The 20,124-nt window shown below is 42.7% G+C and overlaps 1 protein-coding gene across 1 annotated transcript in view; it reads right to left on the bottom strand.

Annotated features, from left to right (window-relative positions):
* The window catches only part of LOC311135926 (glutamate receptor 4), a gene marked incomplete at both ends in the record, with an annotated part of 219,263 nt that extends 199,682 nt beyond the window's left edge, over window positions 1-19,581 (bottom strand). Inside the window, 2 exons of the mRNA XM_084169955.1 lie at window positions 18,221-18,379; window positions 19,494-19,581. Coding sequence (XP_084026081.1) covers window positions 18,221-18,379; window positions 19,494-19,581 — 247 coding nt within the window. The remainder of the gene's footprint in view (window positions 1-18,220; window positions 18,380-19,493) is intronic.
* Between the last annotated feature and the right edge of the window lie 543 nt (window positions 19,582-20,124).

Here is a 20,124-nt window from a genome sequence, read left to right as displayed (position 1 = left end):
TTAATATTAGAAGGGAGTGTGTCCTGAAGGCCCTGGGAGAAGATGAGAAGGACCTGATCAAGGAATACTTGGTACTTAGTTTCTGTCAGCATGTCCTGTGCCGATTATATATTTATTTAGATTACAGAAAAAGCTGAGTGAATGGTGTCCTTTTAACATTTTGTTTTTATATTTGTGTTATGTTGCCTTCTGTAGGTCATCCAGGCTGATGAGGCTCAGAGGGATTTGGAGCAGCTCCCTATGGCAGTGTTTGTCATTCGTAAGGAAGGTGAAGGACTACTGCATCCACCAGAAGACATCGGCATAGTCATCGAAGGAGTGGAGGTGGTGAATGAACTGAGTTCAGTCGCATCTGCTTGTGCCTTACTTCTGGGTTTGATGTATGTACTCAACTTGGTTTATCCAAAGCCACTTCGTTTCACTTTTGAAGTGTTACAGAAAGTCCTAATGCAGCTTGATTTACACAAAATGTCTCCAAAAGTGCAGAATCTTTGTTGCAAACTGCAAGGCTAACAGTAATCAACACCACGTTGTTGATAGTGTTTCTCTTATGGTTTATGTTGTTTACAGATTTGACACTTAACTGGATTTTGGTTACAGATTTGAGTTCATTTGAGTGTGGCAAGGAAGTTCCAGGTAACTCCTAACATAAATAAACCATTCAAAGTTCAAATATGTCTCTAAATAGTTTGGTTTATTCATACAGGTTGCCAGAAGATTGGAAAAAAGTGTTATGGACAGACAAATCGAAGTTTGAGGTGTTTGGATCACAAAGAAGAACATTTGTGAGACACAGACCAAATGAAAAGATGCTGGAGGAGTGCTTGATGCCATCTGTCAAGCATGGTGGAGGCAATGTGATGGTCTGGGGGTGCTTTGGTGGTGGTAAAGTGGGAGATTTGTACAGGGTAAAAGGGATCTTGAAGAAGGAAGGCTATCACTCCATTTTGCAACGCCATGCCATACCCTGTGGACGGCGCTTGATTGGAGCCAATTTCCTCCTACAACAAGACAATGACCCAAAACACAGCTCCAAACTATGCAATAACTATTTAGGGAAGAAGCAGTCAGCTGGTATTCTGTCTATAATGGAGTGGCCAGCACAGTCACCGGATCTCAACCCTATTGAGCTGTTGTGGGAGCAGCTTGACCGTATGATACGTAAGAAGTGCCCATCACGCCAATCCAACTTGTGGGAGGTGCTTCAGGAAGCATGGGGTGAAATCTCTTCAGATTACCTCAACAAATTGACAACTAGAATGCCAAAGGTCTGCAAGGCTGTAATTGCTGCAAATGGAGGATTCTTTTGACGAAAGCAGTTTGAAAGACACAATTATTATTTCAATTAAAAATCATTATTTCTAACCTTGTCAATGACTACATCTCCTATGCATTTTGCTATATTTCCTATTCAAACTCATTTCATGTATTTTTTTTTGGGAAAACAAGTTCATTTCTAAGTGACCCCAAACTTTTGAATGGTAGTGTATATGTATTCTTTTTTTAGGAAATCAGTCGGGGTCTCAGCTTACTGTTGAGATTTAGAATAGTAGAATACCCAAGGTGCAAGATGAGTAGAACTGCCTGAAATGTGTTATAACATTTCAACATTTTCTCTCCGCCCCATGGCAAAATGTGTAGAACTGCAGAAATCTTGCATTAAAACAGCAAAGATGTCTCTCTGCCCCATGGAAAGATGAGTAGAATTGCATGAAATGTGTTATAAAATTGCCAAATCCAACCAAATCTTGCTTAGGGACCCCAAAAGGCTAGAGCCAGCCCTGAATACAGTCTCCATGAACGCAGGAACATTGCCTTCAAATTTAAATTGCGCCATGGTGCTGAACTTCTGCAATAAGGATTGAATTGGGCCCTTACACACACACAGTGTGGTTAAGGTTAGGGTTAAGGTTTAAGATTGTATGACTTTGTGGCTGTGCCAGCTAGTGACCACACTGCAGAGCTGCCTCCACGGCAAGATTCATGACAATAAATGCCAACATGCATTACAATATGTAATAATGAATCTTAGTATTCTAGAAGAATGTGTAAAATGAAAGGAAAACTTAACATGATGAACAGGAATTATATTTACTCTTCACCGGTGGCCAATAAGATCTGTCTGAAAACCACACCCCTAATACGCCATGCCTCCTGAAAATAACCAGAGGCTTACATAAAAAAATACACAGCTGCTAGGTCAACCCAGCATGTAAGTAAAACATACCCAATTGATGGTTAAATTAACATGTTTGGGTAATCCCAACAAAACAACATGTTGGGTTATTAATTCAACCCACTGGGCACAGAAGTCAATTCACATTGGTTCAACGTAATTTCATTGAAATTAAGTGGAAACAACGTTGATTCAACCAGTTTGTGCCACTTGGGAACCCAACTGGCTGGGTCAAAAAACCCAGCATGTGTTCTGTCCAATAATTACCAGTGCTGGGTTACCAAATAACACAAATTGGGTTGTTTTTAACCAAGTATTTTTTTTGTGTAAACACACACAAACACACACACGCACAGACATACTTGTTGTGGAGGAGACTGAGTCAGATTGCCATGCAGAATATCAATGAGTCATCAGAGATTAACATGTCACTGTGTCAATAAGGGGAGCGGCACAGGGCAGCAGCGCAATATGTTGGAGGTGGATTTAACCTCTTCAATCTCTAACCCTCATCCTTCTTCTTCTTCCTCACAAAATCCTCCTCTTGTTCAATAAATCACGGTCAATGTCGGTGTTTTGGAAAGAAATCTCTTCATGGAGAGAACTCCAAAATTGCCCATTTCACACTATCGGGCCGTCTCGATCAGTATTATACTTTGCGGTACTGGTTCCGATATGTCCTGTTCCCATTGTCCTTTTGATATGAAAGGTCTGCCTAGGGCTGTTGTGGTGACCATATTACTGCCACACCTGCAGTCATGAGTCATCACCGCAGTAAATGTCCATGGGACCATATTAGAGTTTATTTATAGGCTTATGAGCCCAAGCCCGAAAACATTACCTTAATTAAAATTATATGATTGTGCGGTTATACAATACATAGCCTACAGCATATTAGGCATGGCAGAAAAACATAAAATAAAACTGATTTAAGATGTCTTTGGTACATAACTGGTCTAGCCTATACTCCAAAATTAAACAAATTCTAGCAATCACCTTTGAGTGTGGACTGTATTATTATGCATACTGGATGGACTGGTTACCATATGCTACACTCCAAATGTTCTATCCATGAGTCTGGGAGAGAACGTATAGCCCTAGGGAATGCTGTTGCATGGTTCATTGATTGTGCAAGGTGGCTTACAGCCTACAATTATTGAATTTGTATTTGATTTTTAATAGCCTAGTAATAGGGATTTTTTATTTATTTTCATAATGAATTTGGTGACACGTTACCTTTAGCTATACAGAATATCTCACCACCATGAGTTTCCATCTCCTCCTCTCTCTCCTTTAATCCTTTCTTGAGCGCGCAGACGGGTTGTCAACAGTTTAGTGAAATATGTTCCGTTGCGAAAACATGTTACTGTCGATGTTCCCAAACGGATTTCACTTGGTTTCCCAAATTCAGCACTGGGTAGCTGCAGGAACAAGGTTGGAGAGCCCACGGCATACCGAGTTTGGGTGGAATATCACCTGTCGGTCAGCGAGAGCATGCTCCTCAAACAGTGTTTGATGTGTGGAGTGAAATAAGTTGTTCTTAAATTTATTTCTCAGCTGCTGGTATTAAGCACAGCTCCGCTATGAAACCAAAGTAGCCTACAAAACAGACAGGCGGAAAAGCTTGCGGCCTCCATTCGCTATTTGAGTGCATACAGATGACACGTCTTTTTCCCCTGCCCTGTTCCTGCCCATTTGATAAATGGGCCATTCGATATCGAAACAAATTGTACATATTATTAAAGACAAGATTAACTTGAGAATAGTCTGATGGGTGAACATTTGATCACTTGTTGGGAGAACAGCTGTGCAGCCTGAGTCAAGGAACAGAGCGCAAGCTTTTTTTGTTACTTTCTCAAATCATCAATAGCCTATAGTCACACCATGTAGCCCATATATGTTTTGATTTCTAAGACATTCTAAGGTTTGTATCATTCACAACTAAAGTTGCCAAATAACTCAAAATATAGCATATAGGAGCTGTTTCAAATGATCACTTTTAAGCTCAACATATCCACTTCATAAGCGTACTTGCTCTGTAATGGGACAAATATCCTTTCTATTTATTCAGCTCAGTTCAATTATATTCTTCTTACTATAAAATAATATAAAATAAAATAATGGAACGGGACTTACAGTATATGCATATTTTGTCAGCTAAATGAACAAGCCTACAACATTTACATATACGTCATTTAGCAGACGCTCTTATCCAGAGCGACTTACAGTTAGTGCATACATTATTATTATTTTTATTTTTTTCATACTGGCCCCCCGTGGGAATCGAACCCACAACCCTGGCGTTGCAAACGCCATGCTCTACCAACTGAGCTACCTCCCTGCCGGCCATTCCCTCCCCTACCCTGGACGACGCTGGGCCAATTGTGCGCCGCCCCATTGGTCTCCCGGTTGCGGCCGGCTACAGCAGAGCCTGGATAAAACCTATGGCATGGAGCATAGCCAGATAGCATAGGCCTACAGTAGGCAAACACATATTTTGTTCTTCTGAAATACATTTTCTTCATATCATAATATTCCTTTAGACCTGACTAAAATAAATAATGGATTTATTGTGATGGTGTATATTAAATTGATTTATTAAACTTTTTTAAATGTAGATTTTCCAAAGATGTACATCAGAGGCTTGTATGCCTGGAGGCCTGGAGATGCTAAACATGTTTATGTTAATTTACAGTAAATTACTGACTTTTGCATGACAATAACCGGCTGACAAAACGTCATGACCGCCACAGCCCTAGGTCTGCCTGGGTTTATATATGGTTTCAGCTGCAGAAAGAATGATAACCAATTATAATACTAGCATATAACAGCATCCATTCTCATCATCACAGCAACTATCCTTGTCAGCTTTGTAGACTGTCACAAACAGGATTCGTTGAATGGGGTCATCTTCCCCACAAATAAGTCCATCTCTCAGTCTCTCTCTCTTTCTCTCTTTGGAAACATATGTCCTTGAACCAACACTAAGGTTAGAGGAGAGAGTTAAAAGATGGAAAGAAAAGGGGGATGAAAGAAAGAGTGAGAGAGAGAGAGAGAGAGAGAGAGAGAGAGAGAGAGAAAGAGAGAGAGAGAGAGAGAGAGAGAAGAGAGAGAGAGAGAGAGAGAGAGAGAGAGAGAGAGAGAGAGAGAGAGAGAGAGAGCCAGCTCAGCAGATCTGGTCTCATTCGATCTCAGAGTCTCTCCTGCCCCTCAGCTATTTGAGCCACATTGATTTGGTCATGTAATTCTGGTCTGATTTGGCTCTGCAAATCAATGGTTGCCCACTGACTTCCTGTGTGCCAGGCAGCCATTAGCCTGTGAGGAAAGGGAATCGGAATTCTCTTATCTTCCGGGTGGGAGATTTTCACACTAAACTTCAGGAGGAAAAATGGTTTGGCTCTACCTCAAGCCATAAATCAGTGGGCAAAAACGGGCATGGGACTTCATAATAATGTAATTTTCAGGTTGTAAACTCATTTTCTGGTTGTAGAAACATGAGATATCAACCAGATTACAACCAGTTAAAAACATTATTTTTTCTGGTTGCTAAAAAAACATTGTTTTATCAGTAGACAAAATTCCATTAGAATAACGTTCTTGCGTCTAGTTTTGAAACCACCTTACTGGAAAAGTCTGAACCTGTTTCTCTTCCAGGTGACAATGCCATGGAAATCAGAGGTATACATGTCAAAAACACACTAACAATGGCTGTTCAATCATTCTTACTAATGATGACTAAAAGGAACAGTAACACATTCAGGAGATTATATTACGTATATACAGTATACAATACATATAGCATACTCATACTGTAGGAAGGCAGTTCAAGAGCTCCCATGACTTGGTACTATTAGGTTGTGTCCCAAATGGCACCCTATTCCCTACATAGTGCACTACTTTTGACCAAAGCCCTATGTGGCCTGGTCAAAAGTAGTGCACTATGTAGGGAATAATGTCATTTGGGACATAACCTTACTGTACACCACTGCAGGGCAATGTGAGAATGAATGCTGGTGGGTTGGAAAGTAATGATGTTGAACCACAGAGAGAGAGCCATGGTCCAGTGAACGCACTACTGCTACTCTTCAGCCAGCCAGCATGTCCTGAAGGTCACAGCACCCCTCTCTGTGTCTCCAAGCATCACTCACATACACACACATGCAAAACACACACACAAAAAAAACATACACACACAAGCACACACGCATGTGTACACACAAGCGTGAAGACACATGCACAAGTTAATACACACACACACACAGGCACAGGTCTCAGACACAACTCTTCATTCTCTGCTTAATTTAGCCATCGATTTTCGAATATCGCACCGAAATCCTCGAGGGCGAGAGGGATCATCAGAAGCCAAATCATCCATCCTGGGTACCCGATCTGGGGCCAAACACAGCTGAGAGAAATATTGCTCACCAGAGAACCAGAGAGCAACAAACCACTAACACACCAAATATGAAACATGGGTATTGGGGAAAGTGAGAGAAATGAGATTGTGCTTGCTGCTGCACAGTAGCAAAAGAGAATGGAACATACTGTATAGTTTATAGTAGATGAACACCAATTATGAGACATGGATTGGGTGTTGCTGCTACACACACAGCAATAGAGAAGGGATGGCACATAGCCTTTAGTTGGTAGGGGAACATAAAATGCTGGTATGAGACATGGGGGATTGACGGAAGAGAGAAATTGACTTTGCAGTGCACAGCAATAGAGAATGGATGGAACAGAATAGATGAACGTCCAATATGAACCATGGGTATTGGGGATAGCATGGAACGTAGAAGTCGGTACACACACAGCCATAAAAAATGTATCATAGCTTTGCCGCAGATAGCAGATGAACATTCAATATGAAACCTGGGCATTGGGGATATAATTAAATCAACTTGGTGCAATTATAAAATGGTGAATGGGAGATTGGGGAATTGAGCATGTTGGATGGAAATGAAATACAAATTCTGCATCACAAATAGCACCCTATTCCCTACATCAGGGTTTCCTAAACTCTGTCCTTGGGCCCCCCCATTTTGTTTTGTGCCCTAGCACTAAACAGCTGATTAAAATAACCAACTCATTATCAAGCTTTCATTATTTGAATCAGCTGTGTAGTGCTAGGGCACAAACCAAAATGTGCACCCCGGGGAGGCCCCAGGAGCGAGTTCAAATCAAATCAAATCAAATTTTATTGGCCACATGCGCGGAATACAACAGGTTCAGACTTTACAGTGAAATGCTTACTTACAGCCCTTAATCAACAGTGCATTTATTTTAAATAAAAAAGTAAAATAAAACAACAACAAAAAAGTGTTGAGAAAAAAAGAGCAGAAGTAAAATAAAATAACAGTAGGGAGGCTATATATACAGGGGGGTACCGGTGCAGAGTCAATGTGCGGGGGCACCGGCTAGTTGAGGTAGTTGAAGTAATATGTACATGTAGGTAGAGTTAAAGTGACTATGCATAAATAATTAACAGAGTAGCAGCAGCGTAAAAAGATGGGGTGGGGGGGCAGTGCAAATAGTCCGGGTAGCCATGATTAGCTGTTCAGGAGTCTTATGGCTTGGGGGTAGAAGCTGTTGAGAAGTCTTTTGGACCTAGACTTGGCACTCCGGTACCGCTTGCCGTGCGGTAGCAGAGAGAACAGTCTATGAATAGGGTGGCTGGAGTCTTTGACAATTTTGAGGGCCTTCCTCTGACACCGCCTGGTATAGAGGTCCTGGATGGCAGGAAGATTGGCCCCAGTGATGTACTGGGCCGTACGCACTACCCTCTGTAGTGCCTTGTGGTCGGAGGCCAAGCAGTTGCCATACCAAGCGGTGATGCAACCAGTCAGGATGCTCTCGATGGTGCAGCTGTAGAATTTTTTGAGGATCTGAGGACCAATGCCGAATCTTTTCAGTCTCCTGAGGGGGAATAGGCTTTGTCGTGCCCTCTTCACGACTGTCTTGGTGTGTTTGGACCATGATAGTTCGTTGGTGATGTGGACACCAAGGAACTTGAAGCTCTCAACCTGTTCCACTACAGCGCTGTCGATGAGAATGGGGGCGTGCTCAGTCCTCTTTTTTTTCCTGTAGTCCACAATCATCTCCTTTGTCTTGGTCACGTTGAGGGAGAGGTTGTTATCCTGGAACCACACGGCCAGGTCTCTGACCTCCTCCCTATAGGCTGTCTCATCGTTGTCGGTGATCAGGCCTACCACTGTTGTGTCGTCGGCAAACTTAATGATGGTGTTGGAGTCGTGCCTGGCCATGCAGTCATGGGTGAACAGGGAGTACAGGAGGGGACTGAGCACGCACCCCTGAGGGGCCCACGTGTTGAGGATCAGTGTGGCAGATGTGTTGTTACCTACCCTTACCACCTGGGGGCGGCCCGTCAGGAAGTCCAGGATCCAGTTGCAGAGGGAGGTGTTTAGTCCCAGGATCCTTAGATTAGTGATGAGCTTTGAGGGCACTATGGTGTTGAATGCTGAGCTGTAGTCAATGAATAGCATTCTCACGTAGGTGTTCCTCTTGTCCAGGTGGGAAAGGGCAGTGTGGAGTGCAATAGAGATTGCATCATCTGTGGATCTGTTGGGGCGGTATGCAAATTGGAGTGGGTCTAGAGTTTCTGGGATAATGGTGTTGATGTGAGCCATGACCAGCCTTTCAAAGCACTTCATGGCTACAGACGTCAGTGCTACGGGTCGGTAGTCATTTAGGCAGGTTATCTTAGTGTCCTTGGGCACGGGGACTATGGTGGTCTGCTTGAAACATGTTGGTATTACAGACTCAGTCAGGGACATGTTGAAAATGTCAGTGAAGACTCTTGCCAGTTGGTCAGCACATGCTCGGAGTACACGTCCTGGTAATCCATCTGGCCCTGCGGCCTTGTGAATGTTGACCTGCTTAAAAGTCTTACTCACATCGGCTACGGAGAGCGTGATCACATAGTCATCCGGAACAGCTGGTGCTCTCATGCATGCTTCAGTGTTGCTTGCCTCGAAGCGAGCATAGAAGTGGCTTAGCTCGTCTGGTAGGCTTGTGTCACTGGGAAGCTCGCGGCTGTGCTTCCCTTTGTAGTCTGTAATAGTTTTCAAGCCCTGCCACATCCGACGAGCGTCAGAGCCGGTGTAGTACGATTCAATCTTAGTCCTGTATTGACTCTTTGCCTGTTTGATGGTTCGTCGGAGGGCATAGCGGGATTTCTTATAAGCGTCTGGGTTAGAGTCCCGCTCCTTGAAAGCGGCAGCTCTACCCTTTAGCTCAGTGCGGATCTTTCCTGTAATCCATGGCTTCTGGTTGGGGTACGTACGGTCACTGTGGGGACGACATCATCGATGCACTTATTGATGAAGCCAGTGACTGATGTGGTGTACTCCTCAATGCTATCTGAAGAATCCCGGAACATGTTCCAGTCTGTGCTAGCAAAACAGTCCTGTAGCTTAGCACCTGCGTCATCTGACCACTTTTTTATTAACCGAGTCACTGGTGCTTCCTGCTTTAGTTTTTGCTTATAAGCAGGAATCAGGAGGATAGAGTTATGGTCAGATTTGCCCATTGGAGGGCGAGGGAGAGCTTTGTATGCGTCTCTGTGTGTGGAGTAAAGGTGGTCTAGAGTTTTTTTTCCTCTGGTTACACATTTAACATGCTGGTAGAAATGAGGTAGAATGGATTTAAGTTTCCCTGCATTAAAGTCCCCGGCCACTAGGAGTGCTGCCTCTGGATGAGCGTTTTCCTGTTGACTTATGGCCTTATACAGCTCATTCAGTGCAATCTTAATGCCCGCATTGGTTTGTGGTGGTAAATAGACAGCTATGAAAAATATAGATGAAAACTCTCTTGGTAAATAGTGTGGTCTACAGCTTATCATAAGATACTCTACCTCAGGCGAGCAAAACCTTGAGACTTCCTTAGTATTTGATTTTGTGCACCAGCTGTTGTTTACAAATATACACAGACCACCACCCCTTTTCTTACCGGAGTCAGCCGTTCTATCCTGCCGATGTAGCGTATAGCCCGCTAGCTGTATGTTATCCATGTCGTCGTTCAGCCACGACTCGGTGAAACATAAGATATTACAGTTTTTAATGTCCCGTTGGTAGGATAACCGTAATCATAGGTCATCCAATTTATTTTCCAATGATTGAAGATTGGCTAATAGGATTGATGGGAGCGGCAGTTTACTCGCTCGCCGTCGGATCCTTACAAGGCACCCCGACCTACGTCCACGATATCTCCGTCTCTTCCTCATGCGAATGACAGGGATTTGGGCCTTGTCGGGTGTCTGTAGGATATCCTTCGCGGCCACCTCGTTGAAGAAAAATTATTTGTCCAATACGAGGTGACTAATCGCTGTCCTGATATCCAGAAGCTCTTTTTGGTTATAAGAGACGATGGCAGAAACATTATGTACAAAATAAATTACAAATAACGCGGAAAAACACACATAATAGTACAATTGGTTAGAGGGCTGTAAAACGGCAGCCACCTGCCTTACGTAGTGCATTACTTTTGACTAGACCCCTATGAGCCCTGGTAACATAAAGTAGTGCACTATTAGAATAGGGTGCCATTTGGGATGCAGCCAAAGACTATAGCACAGAATGTTAACCATGGGGGGCTGGTAAGAATGCAACAAATTGATACGCTCCACTCAATGTGATATGCCATAATATGCAATTCCATGCAACAACCCTCAACTTGATGCAATTATAGTACGTGACACGACTCAATGTGACACCAACACTGGCTGTGATGCATCCATTTTCAACTTAAGACCGAATGGAATAGATTAATTGTTTACCAACGCTCAATGTGATGTCACTCTACTGTGTGACGCTAACCGTTGAGGCTATACAGTACTATACTATACTATACTATGGCAATATACAAACCCCCAACAGGAGAGGAGAGACAGACTGAGCATGTGCAGACATTTACCTTAAAGGTGCAATATGCAGGAAGCGCTCCGCCATTTCCTGGTTGCTAAAATTCCTAATTTCAGTTTATGTGACAAAACAAGCACTCAGAGTGAAGAGAATAATTGTACCATTTAAACCACTGTGAAATATATTTTCAATAACCAAAAATATTGTATTTTCAGCTGTTTGAAGCTGGTGTTCAAAACTGAAAGAAAGACGCAAAAAACTAAACTTAAGAACTGAGGCATAGAAATAGCGCACATAGAACAGATCTATTGCTTCTTATACTTGCTTTCAATGAGAATAACAGACCTTTAACACACATTTCTATGTGAATTTGGTCGGGTTGCCCAAAAAGTTACATATTGTAGATTTAACTAAGGGAGACAACCCAGCTGAGGATGAGGGGAATAAAGGCCTGACTGTGGAGAGAATGGTGTGTGTGTGTGTGTGTGTGTGTACTAAAGCAGAGTAGGTGAAGTCACGTCCAGTGCCAGACTGCCGCAGTAACCGGGGGCAAGACAGGATAACCCTCTGTCATCAATAACACCGCTAGCTTATTTTGGATTTACTTTTTTGAACCCCAAACACAAATAGGACACATGGAAAGTTGTTTCCTTAGGCATTAATCATGCAAACAATTATTTTTTTTTATTGTGACAAGGCATTCTCTATCCATGGAAGGAGGGGTGAGCAGCAATGTTCCCTCTAAACTGCGCACATGCGCGGACGCGCACCTCCTCCAGGACTGCTGCGCAAAATAAATGCCATGCCACTCAGAGACACAAGAGATTGAACTTCACTGAGTTCGCCCTATTAGTCTGCATTATATAGACCAACGTTTTTTCTGTGATGGAATCAACATAATATCAGCCCCTTTTCAATGCAACAAACCAAAACAAATCAAACTTTGCAAGATTGAGTCTATGATTTTGTTGTAGGCAGAGCCAGAACGCAACTGAGTAGAATTCTATTGGTGGGGGTAGCCCACAAGCGGTCTTTCAATCCCCCGTGAGTGAATGCGCTTTTCAGATAATCTCAGATAATTTGTTGATATTCTTTGCTAGTTAGCGAGTTATTAGCCCAGTTATAGATAAGTATAGGTCAGCAATTGGGAGTTACTGCTTCCAACAAAACATGTTGGCTACATTTCAAGCTGTCTTTGAAAAGCTAGTCAGGTAAAAAGCTTATGTCTTAATTAAAGGGGCAGTGTTGTGTTTTGAGACAGGTTGGAATATGCAAATAAGACAATAGGCAGAGGTTTAGCCTACATTGTCTAATTCTCTGTATGGTAATAATAATTAATTTTATTTTGTAAAGTGGCTTCTTGCATCATACACCACAAGACAATGCAATTTACAGTCACCTATTTGGCCCATGGTGTTACAGACCAAGTAAAAAATAATTAATTAATGTCAAGCCCTTCATAATGTAAAAATGTTTTTAAAAGTCTCATGCAATGTAGGCCTGCATTGAACACCACCAGTGGCGACCCGTCATTCAGGGCAGGTGAGACAGAGCCTGTTTTGCATGTTATTTTGGCATTAATACATGTCACATATCAGTTTGCAAACCATGTAAAAAAAAAATATATATATATCAATGAGTTAATGAAGGCGCAAACAAACATGGTCACTTTTTTGTTTTCTTGAGTAAGGCAGCTCCAAAATGTTTCAGCCTAGCTCAGTGCTTTCTGTGGTGGTGGGGCAAGCCAGCAGAAAATAGGAGCGTTGCACCGTGATTGGCTCAGTGTTCTGTCACTCATGGGGACACTACGTCACCGCCAAGTCTGTCCTTAGGAAGGGTAGACATAGAAAATTCTAGCCCTTTGGGTCCTGCCATAGAGTTACATTAGAAGTGCCCTTCCATGAAGGCTCAAGGTCATTGGCCACAGATAAAATGACGTCAAATCACATTATATGTAGAGTAGCTTTGATTGGACTGATCATGTCAACATCTTACTTTCAAAATCTTAGCTAGCAGTCATCATCATGAATCAAGTCGACAATCTACCGGCAAATCCATTTTAATCCTTGACATATGAAGAGAAATAAGGAAGAGAAATTATAGATAAAACATATTGGTGCTCATCGGCCATTGGACATAAGTTGGAAATCGCTAATTCAACAATGAGTGGTTTGGAAGGAATCAGTGACAGTGGCTAACTACAAGCATTGCAAAGCAATCCCTAGCCTGCTATTCAGTGGAGTGTCTGTGTGGTCCCAAATCTGGGATTAAGGGGCTCTTTTCCAAGTTTAAAATGAAAAACATTCAATATTGGCAATGCTGTCAATGAAGCATGATTTGTGCCGCGTTCAAAACAACTGTTAACTCGGAACTGTGAAAACTTGACTTCCAGTGAGTTCAAGACAACTGGGAAGTTGGGAATAAACAAGCTCCGACTGGGAAAATAATTGACGGATTGCCTCTTATCCGCTTGTCGTCCCCTTATGCCATAGTTTGTACATCTCAATTGTCAGTAGAAACCACATTTCTTTAACCAAGTCAGCCATATCAGCTATGTTTTTTTAAAAGGCAGTAAATGAGGCTGAATGAACTGTTTCGCTGCCAGACAAGGCTCCGCTGATAGCCAGCTGTAGCAGTGGTAAGGTGTTGGGACTGCTGTTGGGACTCTGCTGTTGGGACAGCTTTATGTCGACCCTAACAGTTTGTGGGCACCGTTTGTCACCGTTATAGTGCAATTAATGTATCGTTTAGTGTTGTGTTGTGTAGTGGCTATGCTGGCATGCATCCCCCCCAAAAGAAAATTCCACCACCAAGATTGACATGCTAAAATCACCACCGAACACCACATAGAGGCTACTGTAGGCTATATTATAGAAAACAAAAGCTATTTCCATGTGAAAATGTTATAGGATTTTCTCCATTGGTTTTGTTGGTAGGCCTACATTATGCTCAAATAGCCACAATAGCCTATTGGCTACTGTCTAAAACTGTAAGGGTACAGTCTCAGTGTTCACTGTAAATGCGCAACGTAAGTTACACAACGTTCAGGTTTCTGCTCACAAGACCTAAAATTAGCTCAGTACCCCCACAAATGATAGGGAACATTGGTGAGCAGTGTTTTATTACGCATACAAAGCTGTTCATTTTAGTCTATTCAAACAGACCTCATTTAAAAGGAAACAAGCACTCATTAAGATCAGGTGTGGCCAATCAGGTGTGGGCAACACACCTGAACAAACTTAACAAGATAGAGGAGAGAGAAGCTGTGTTCGAATACCCATACTAACATACTGTATACTACATACTTAATGAGTATATACTACATACTATATACTAATTGTTCATTTTAGTATACTATAAACAAACTGTATCCTTTCAGTTGAGCGTACTAGCGCTTCGCCTGTCTACCGGAAGTTGATGCTGTTGTTCTGCAACCTTTTCCTAGCTTGTTAGCATAACAAATGACTAGCTAGACATTTTATGATTTCGGGTGTGTTTGTCAATTCAATCTGGAGCGCACACTGAACGCTCTGGCTGAGGAGTAGGGTTGATCCGAGCAGTCAAGCACCCAAGCTAACTGGCTAACGTTGGCTAGCTTGCTAGCTACTTCCACACACAAATGAGAGAACACCTCACTCTGACCATTTTACTTGCCCTAGCAGAGCTGGTTAGGCTGTTTTCAAGTTATTCAGAGCATTGGTGACTGTAACTGTGCTGCTGGCAACAATTTAATTACGCTTTTTTTTGCCGACGTTTGCTGACACTGGACATATTCAACAGGTGTTGAGCGTTCATAAATTCATCCGTTATTCTGCGCTCTGGCACACTCAGAGGAGAGCGCTCTGAAATCGGAGTAGATAGCCAGAATTAACAATGTCCATTGAGAACGCACAATGACTATACCACTTAGCTAAAAATGACATGAATAATCAAGTCAATAAACTTTGGGTAGTTAGTTAGATTATAGTTAATATACTGCCTGGCAAGTTCGATGTATTAGTAGCCAACTAACGTTAGGTAACTAACAGTAGCTAACATACCGGTACATACTACTGTAATGCTATGCGGTTCGTAAGGATAGCGTAGCTAACAAATTGTCAGCCAACATAACGTGTAACGTAACTTTTTTTGAAAAGTCATTACTTTATTACATTGCTCAACATTTTCTTAACATTTGCCATAATTAGTTTAAAAAATGAATTTGTGTCCGCTGTCGTCAGACTTCGGTTGCATATTTTCCGTCATTTTCTTCAAATCTGAAAACATTGTGAAGCCACGCCCATTTTCGGAATAATTGCACTATGGGCCCTAAAAGAACGAAAATAGTGTCCACTGCTTGTATACTTCGTATTTGGCGAATTTAGTACGACATCCGGGAACTTTTGGCATACTAACTATATCCATTACTATGATCAATAAGCATACTACATACTCAATTTATGTCACAAATAGTACGATTAGTACATTATGCTGAAGTACTGAAATCCCCACAGAAGAAATGTATTTCTTAACGTTCTCTGAACTATATGAGAACATTTCCAATGTCAAACCAGTTGGAGAACGTTCCTAAAACATAACCAAAAGTGAAATTAAATGTAACCATATTTGAACTTTTAGGAAACTTTCTGTTAAAGTAATGAAATACAAAGGAAATAACTTTTTCTTTCAAGTTCCTTAAATGTGGTGAGAATGTTCCAACGCCAAGCAACTATCCTGCACCATTCTCAGAATGTTGAGGGATGGTTGTATGCTAAATTACCATAGGACAACCACACACTCACCAAGCTCTTAGAAACATATGATTCTCAGAATGTTATGTGCTAGCTGGGATGTGTGTGTGCGTGCGCGTGTGTACATGCTCGAATGTATGCAAGGATAGACTGCCTGGGATCACAGTCTGTCTCTCTCTCTCTCTCACACACACACACACACACACACACACACACAAACACTGAGTTGAGGCTGTGAGTAATCCAGGGAGTGTCCTGTCATGCTGCAATGTTCATGGGGGGACATACAGTGCCTTGCAAAAGTATTCAATTTTGTTGCATTACAACCTGTAATTTAAATTTATTTTTATTTGGATTTCATGTAATGGACATACACAAAATAGTCCAAATTGGTGAAGTGAAATGAAAAAGAAATCTACAAAATAAATAACGGAAAAGTGGTGCATGCATATGTATTCACCCCCTTTGCTACGAAGCCCCTAAATAAGATCTGGTGCAACCAATTACCTTCGGAAGAAACATAATTAGTTAAATAAAGTCCACCTGTGTGCAATCTAAGTGTCACATGATCTGTCACATGATCTCAGTATATGTACACCTGTTCTGAAAGGCCCCAGAGTCTGCAACACCACTAAGCAAGGGGCACCAACAAGCAAGCGGCACCATGATGTCCAAGGAGCTCTCCAAACAGGTCAGGGACAAAGTTGTGGAGAAGTACAGATCAGGGTTGGGTTATAAAAAATATCCGAAACTTTAAACATCCCACGGAGCACCATTAAATCCATTATAATTTTTTTTTAAGAATATGGCACCACAACCAACCTGCCAAGAGAGGGCTGCCCACCAAAACTCACAGACCAGGCAAGGAGGGAATTAATCAGAGAGGCAACAAAGAGACCAAAGATAACCCTGAAGGAGCTGCAAAGCTCCACAGCAGAGATTGGAGTATCTGTCCATAGGACCACTTTAAGCCGTACACTCCACAGAGCTGGGCTTTGCGGAAGAGTGGCCAGAAAAAAGGCATTGCTTAAAGAAAAGAAAAATGTGGGAGACTCCCCAAACATATGGAAGATTGGTACTCTGGTCAGATGAGACTAAAATTGAGCTTTTTGGCCATCAAGGAAAACGCTAAGTCTGGCACAAACCCAACACCTCTCATCACCCCGAGAACACCATCACCACAGTGAAGCATGGTGGTGGCAGCATCATGCTGTGGGGATGTTTTTCATCGGCAGGGACTGGGAAACTGGTCAGAATTGAAGGAATGATGGATGGCGCTAAATACAGGGAAATTCTTGAGGGAAACCTGTTTCAGTCCAGATTTGAGACTGGAAAGTAGGTTCACCTTCCATCAGGACAATGACCCTAAGCATACTGCTAAAGCAACACTCGAGTGGTTTAAGGGGAAACATTTAAATGTCTTGGAATGGCCTAGTCAAAGCCCAGACCTCAATCCAATTGAGAATCTGTGGTATGACATAAAGATTGCTGTACACCAGCGGAACCCATCCAACTTGAAGGAGCTGGAGCAGTTTTGCCTTGAAGAATGGGCAAAAATCCCAGTGGCTAGATGTGCCAAGTTTATAGAGACATACCCCAAGAGACTTGCAGCTGTAATTGCTGCAAAATGTGGCTCTATAAAGTATTGACTTTGTGGGGGTGAATAGTTATGCACACTCAAGTTTTCTTTTTTTTGGTCTCATTTGTTGTTTGTTTCACAATAAAACATATTTTGCATCTTCAAAGTGGTAGGCATGTTGTGTAAATCAAATGATACAAACCCCTCAAAAATCCATTTTAATTCCAGGTTGTAAGGCAACAAAATAGGAAAAATGCCAAGGGGGGTGAATACTTTTGCAAGCCTCTGTATAGCCAGCTCAAGTCCATTTCCATCAATACATCCTTTTTATAAGTGTGTGTGTGTTTGTGTGTGTGTGTGTGTGTGTGTGTGTGTGTGTGTGTGTGTGTGTGTGTGTGTGTGTGTGTGTGTGTGTGTGTGTGTGTATCTATCCATGCATGCATGTGCACGTGTTTGTGCCAGAGAAAGAGAAAAGGCACACACACACCATCTTCTCACACTCTCACCGTAGCATACAGTAACATACCACTATCGTCTCACAATGGTTGAGGTCAACCTGTCTCATGCCATAAGACAATTCTAATCACAAACATCCTTCCATACACCCCAAACTGGGCTTTTATCGTCTTTAATCACTGTCCAACAATGGAAACAACTGTCTTATGCCAACACCCTGGCATCCCAACCCGGGTTTGACTTGACTGGTCAAATGAGAAAGATAGCTATTAAAACATTAAATTGGGCCACATCTGACCCGCATGCCACCAGTTTGAGACCCCTGAGATAAAGCCAATTCCCATTGAGCGTGGAAACAACCTTGATTTAACCAGTGTGTACCTAGTGTGTTTGTACTCACAGGCGTTGGTGACAGCGAAGCTGTTGGCCGTCTCGATGTTGTCCACATGAGGCACCAGGTTGAAAGGGGCCTCAGACGCGTTGGGGCTGGTATTGTGCAGGAAGATGGCCAGGCGAAACGCTGTGTATTCCTGATCCGTGTTTCTGATGAACAGGCCGCCTGCACACACACACACACAGAGAGAGAGAGAGAGAGAGAGAGAGAGAGAGAGAGAGAGAGAGAGAGAGAGAGAGAGAGAGAGAGAGAGAGAGAGGACTGGTCAATGGGGTCTCTGACACTGCGCATGTAGAAAATGCTTTTGATGGAAAAACAAGAGACACAGCCAATGACCTTAACACATTTTCCCTCCCAAAGGACCCTGCCTGGAAATCTTAAAATGCCCACCAAGCCTGAATGTGATCCATTGGAATATCCCTTTTAAAACACCCCAAACATGTATTAAGTTCAACATTACTAGTCGACAGAGAGAGATCATAAGACCCCGCGTTGGCATTTATTTGCGGTCAGCATGATTCGTTCGGACGGGCTATAAATCAGCCTGTTCGGTCAGCTTAGCAATGAAATGAAGGCGGTGTATTTACGGTTAAAGGCTAAAAGGCAGGGGGCACTTGGTAGTAGCAGAGATCCAGAGATCTCACCACGGCGCGGCTTTTAGGCTACAGACAGTCAGTGCTTTAGCTGGGTTTGGATAGAGATAGGCCCTATCTTGAATAACCGCACTTCTCTCAGTTACAAAGAAACCAACCAGCCAACCACATATGAAACGGTATGACTATGACAAACAGGTTTATGCAAAAGGGGAACGGAGTCTTCTGAATGTAACAGGGACGAGTGTGCACTCTGCAGCAGGGATACACACTTTGAGAGAATTCCCACTGCTGATCCATTCGCTCCAACCATGCGAAGTATCCAATCACTGCACAGAGCACTAGGCTAGGCTACTGCTGCAGTGGTGCTTTGAAAGAACACGGGCTGCTGAAGAACGCACTGGAACAGTTATGAGTGCATATTTGCCCTGTGCACATTAGAAAAAACATCGAATCAGCTAGGAACACATAAAAATGGTCATGTAGGAATAGGTTTGTGTCGGCACTTTTTAATTATCAGTCAATTCTACTTTGCAATGTCACAATGTTATGTGACATGAATGACGAACACGCATTTCTTAACACTGTTACACACGCTATGATGAAAAACAAGCTCTTGTTCACGCTTCATAACCCAGTGGCTCTTTCCATGCCCTTTTGATTGGCAAGCACTAATGTACACTTACCGATCTGAACACTGCTCGGGAAAGCACCCATTGTGAGTCCCCAAAAGCCAGTAAATATCAATAAAAACTGGTCACAAGAAATCCACATTTTGTTTTGGTTAAAAACTTATAAGAGACATCGAGGAGGATGACAGTCTGGGGAAAAACAAGACTAAAAGAAAAAGAGACTCTCCGTTCATTAGCAATCCATTCTGGGTTGAATTTTCCCCCGCAGTGCCCGCGGACGCTGGTACGGCTGTCCGGTGGTAGAGACGTTATACACACAAGATGGGGGGAGCTCACCAATGGTGGGCTGCCTGCATGGAGAGAGAGCGGAATCACACATGCGCTATCTCTCGACCCTGTCTTCCTCTCTGCTGTCGTTCTCTCGCACTGAACAGTGCGCACCCCTCCCGCACATATTCCTTCAACGCCGCCCTGTTACTCCTTGAGAAGAAGTGTCCTATTCACCTAGTTTTGGTATAAGGACCATTGAATTTCAGCACACTGAAATGATTAGACTCTGACACTGTAATAGCGTTATTTGAGTGCCATCGATATCCGCACCTGGTGGGTTATCTGATGGTATTATTGGCACCGTTGCGGTGCAGTGACGCACTGTCGGTTATTTCGGAGCTCTTGCAGCGCAAAG

Source organism: Coregonus lavaretus (genome assembly GCF_964263955.1).
Source record: "Coregonus lavaretus genome assembly, chromosome: 10".
Taxonomy (NCBI): Eukaryota; Metazoa; Chordata; class Actinopteri; order Salmoniformes; family Salmonidae; genus Coregonus; species Coregonus lavaretus.
Note: the sequence above shows the minus strand (reverse complement) of the source record. Positions and strands in the feature narration are given on the sequence as shown.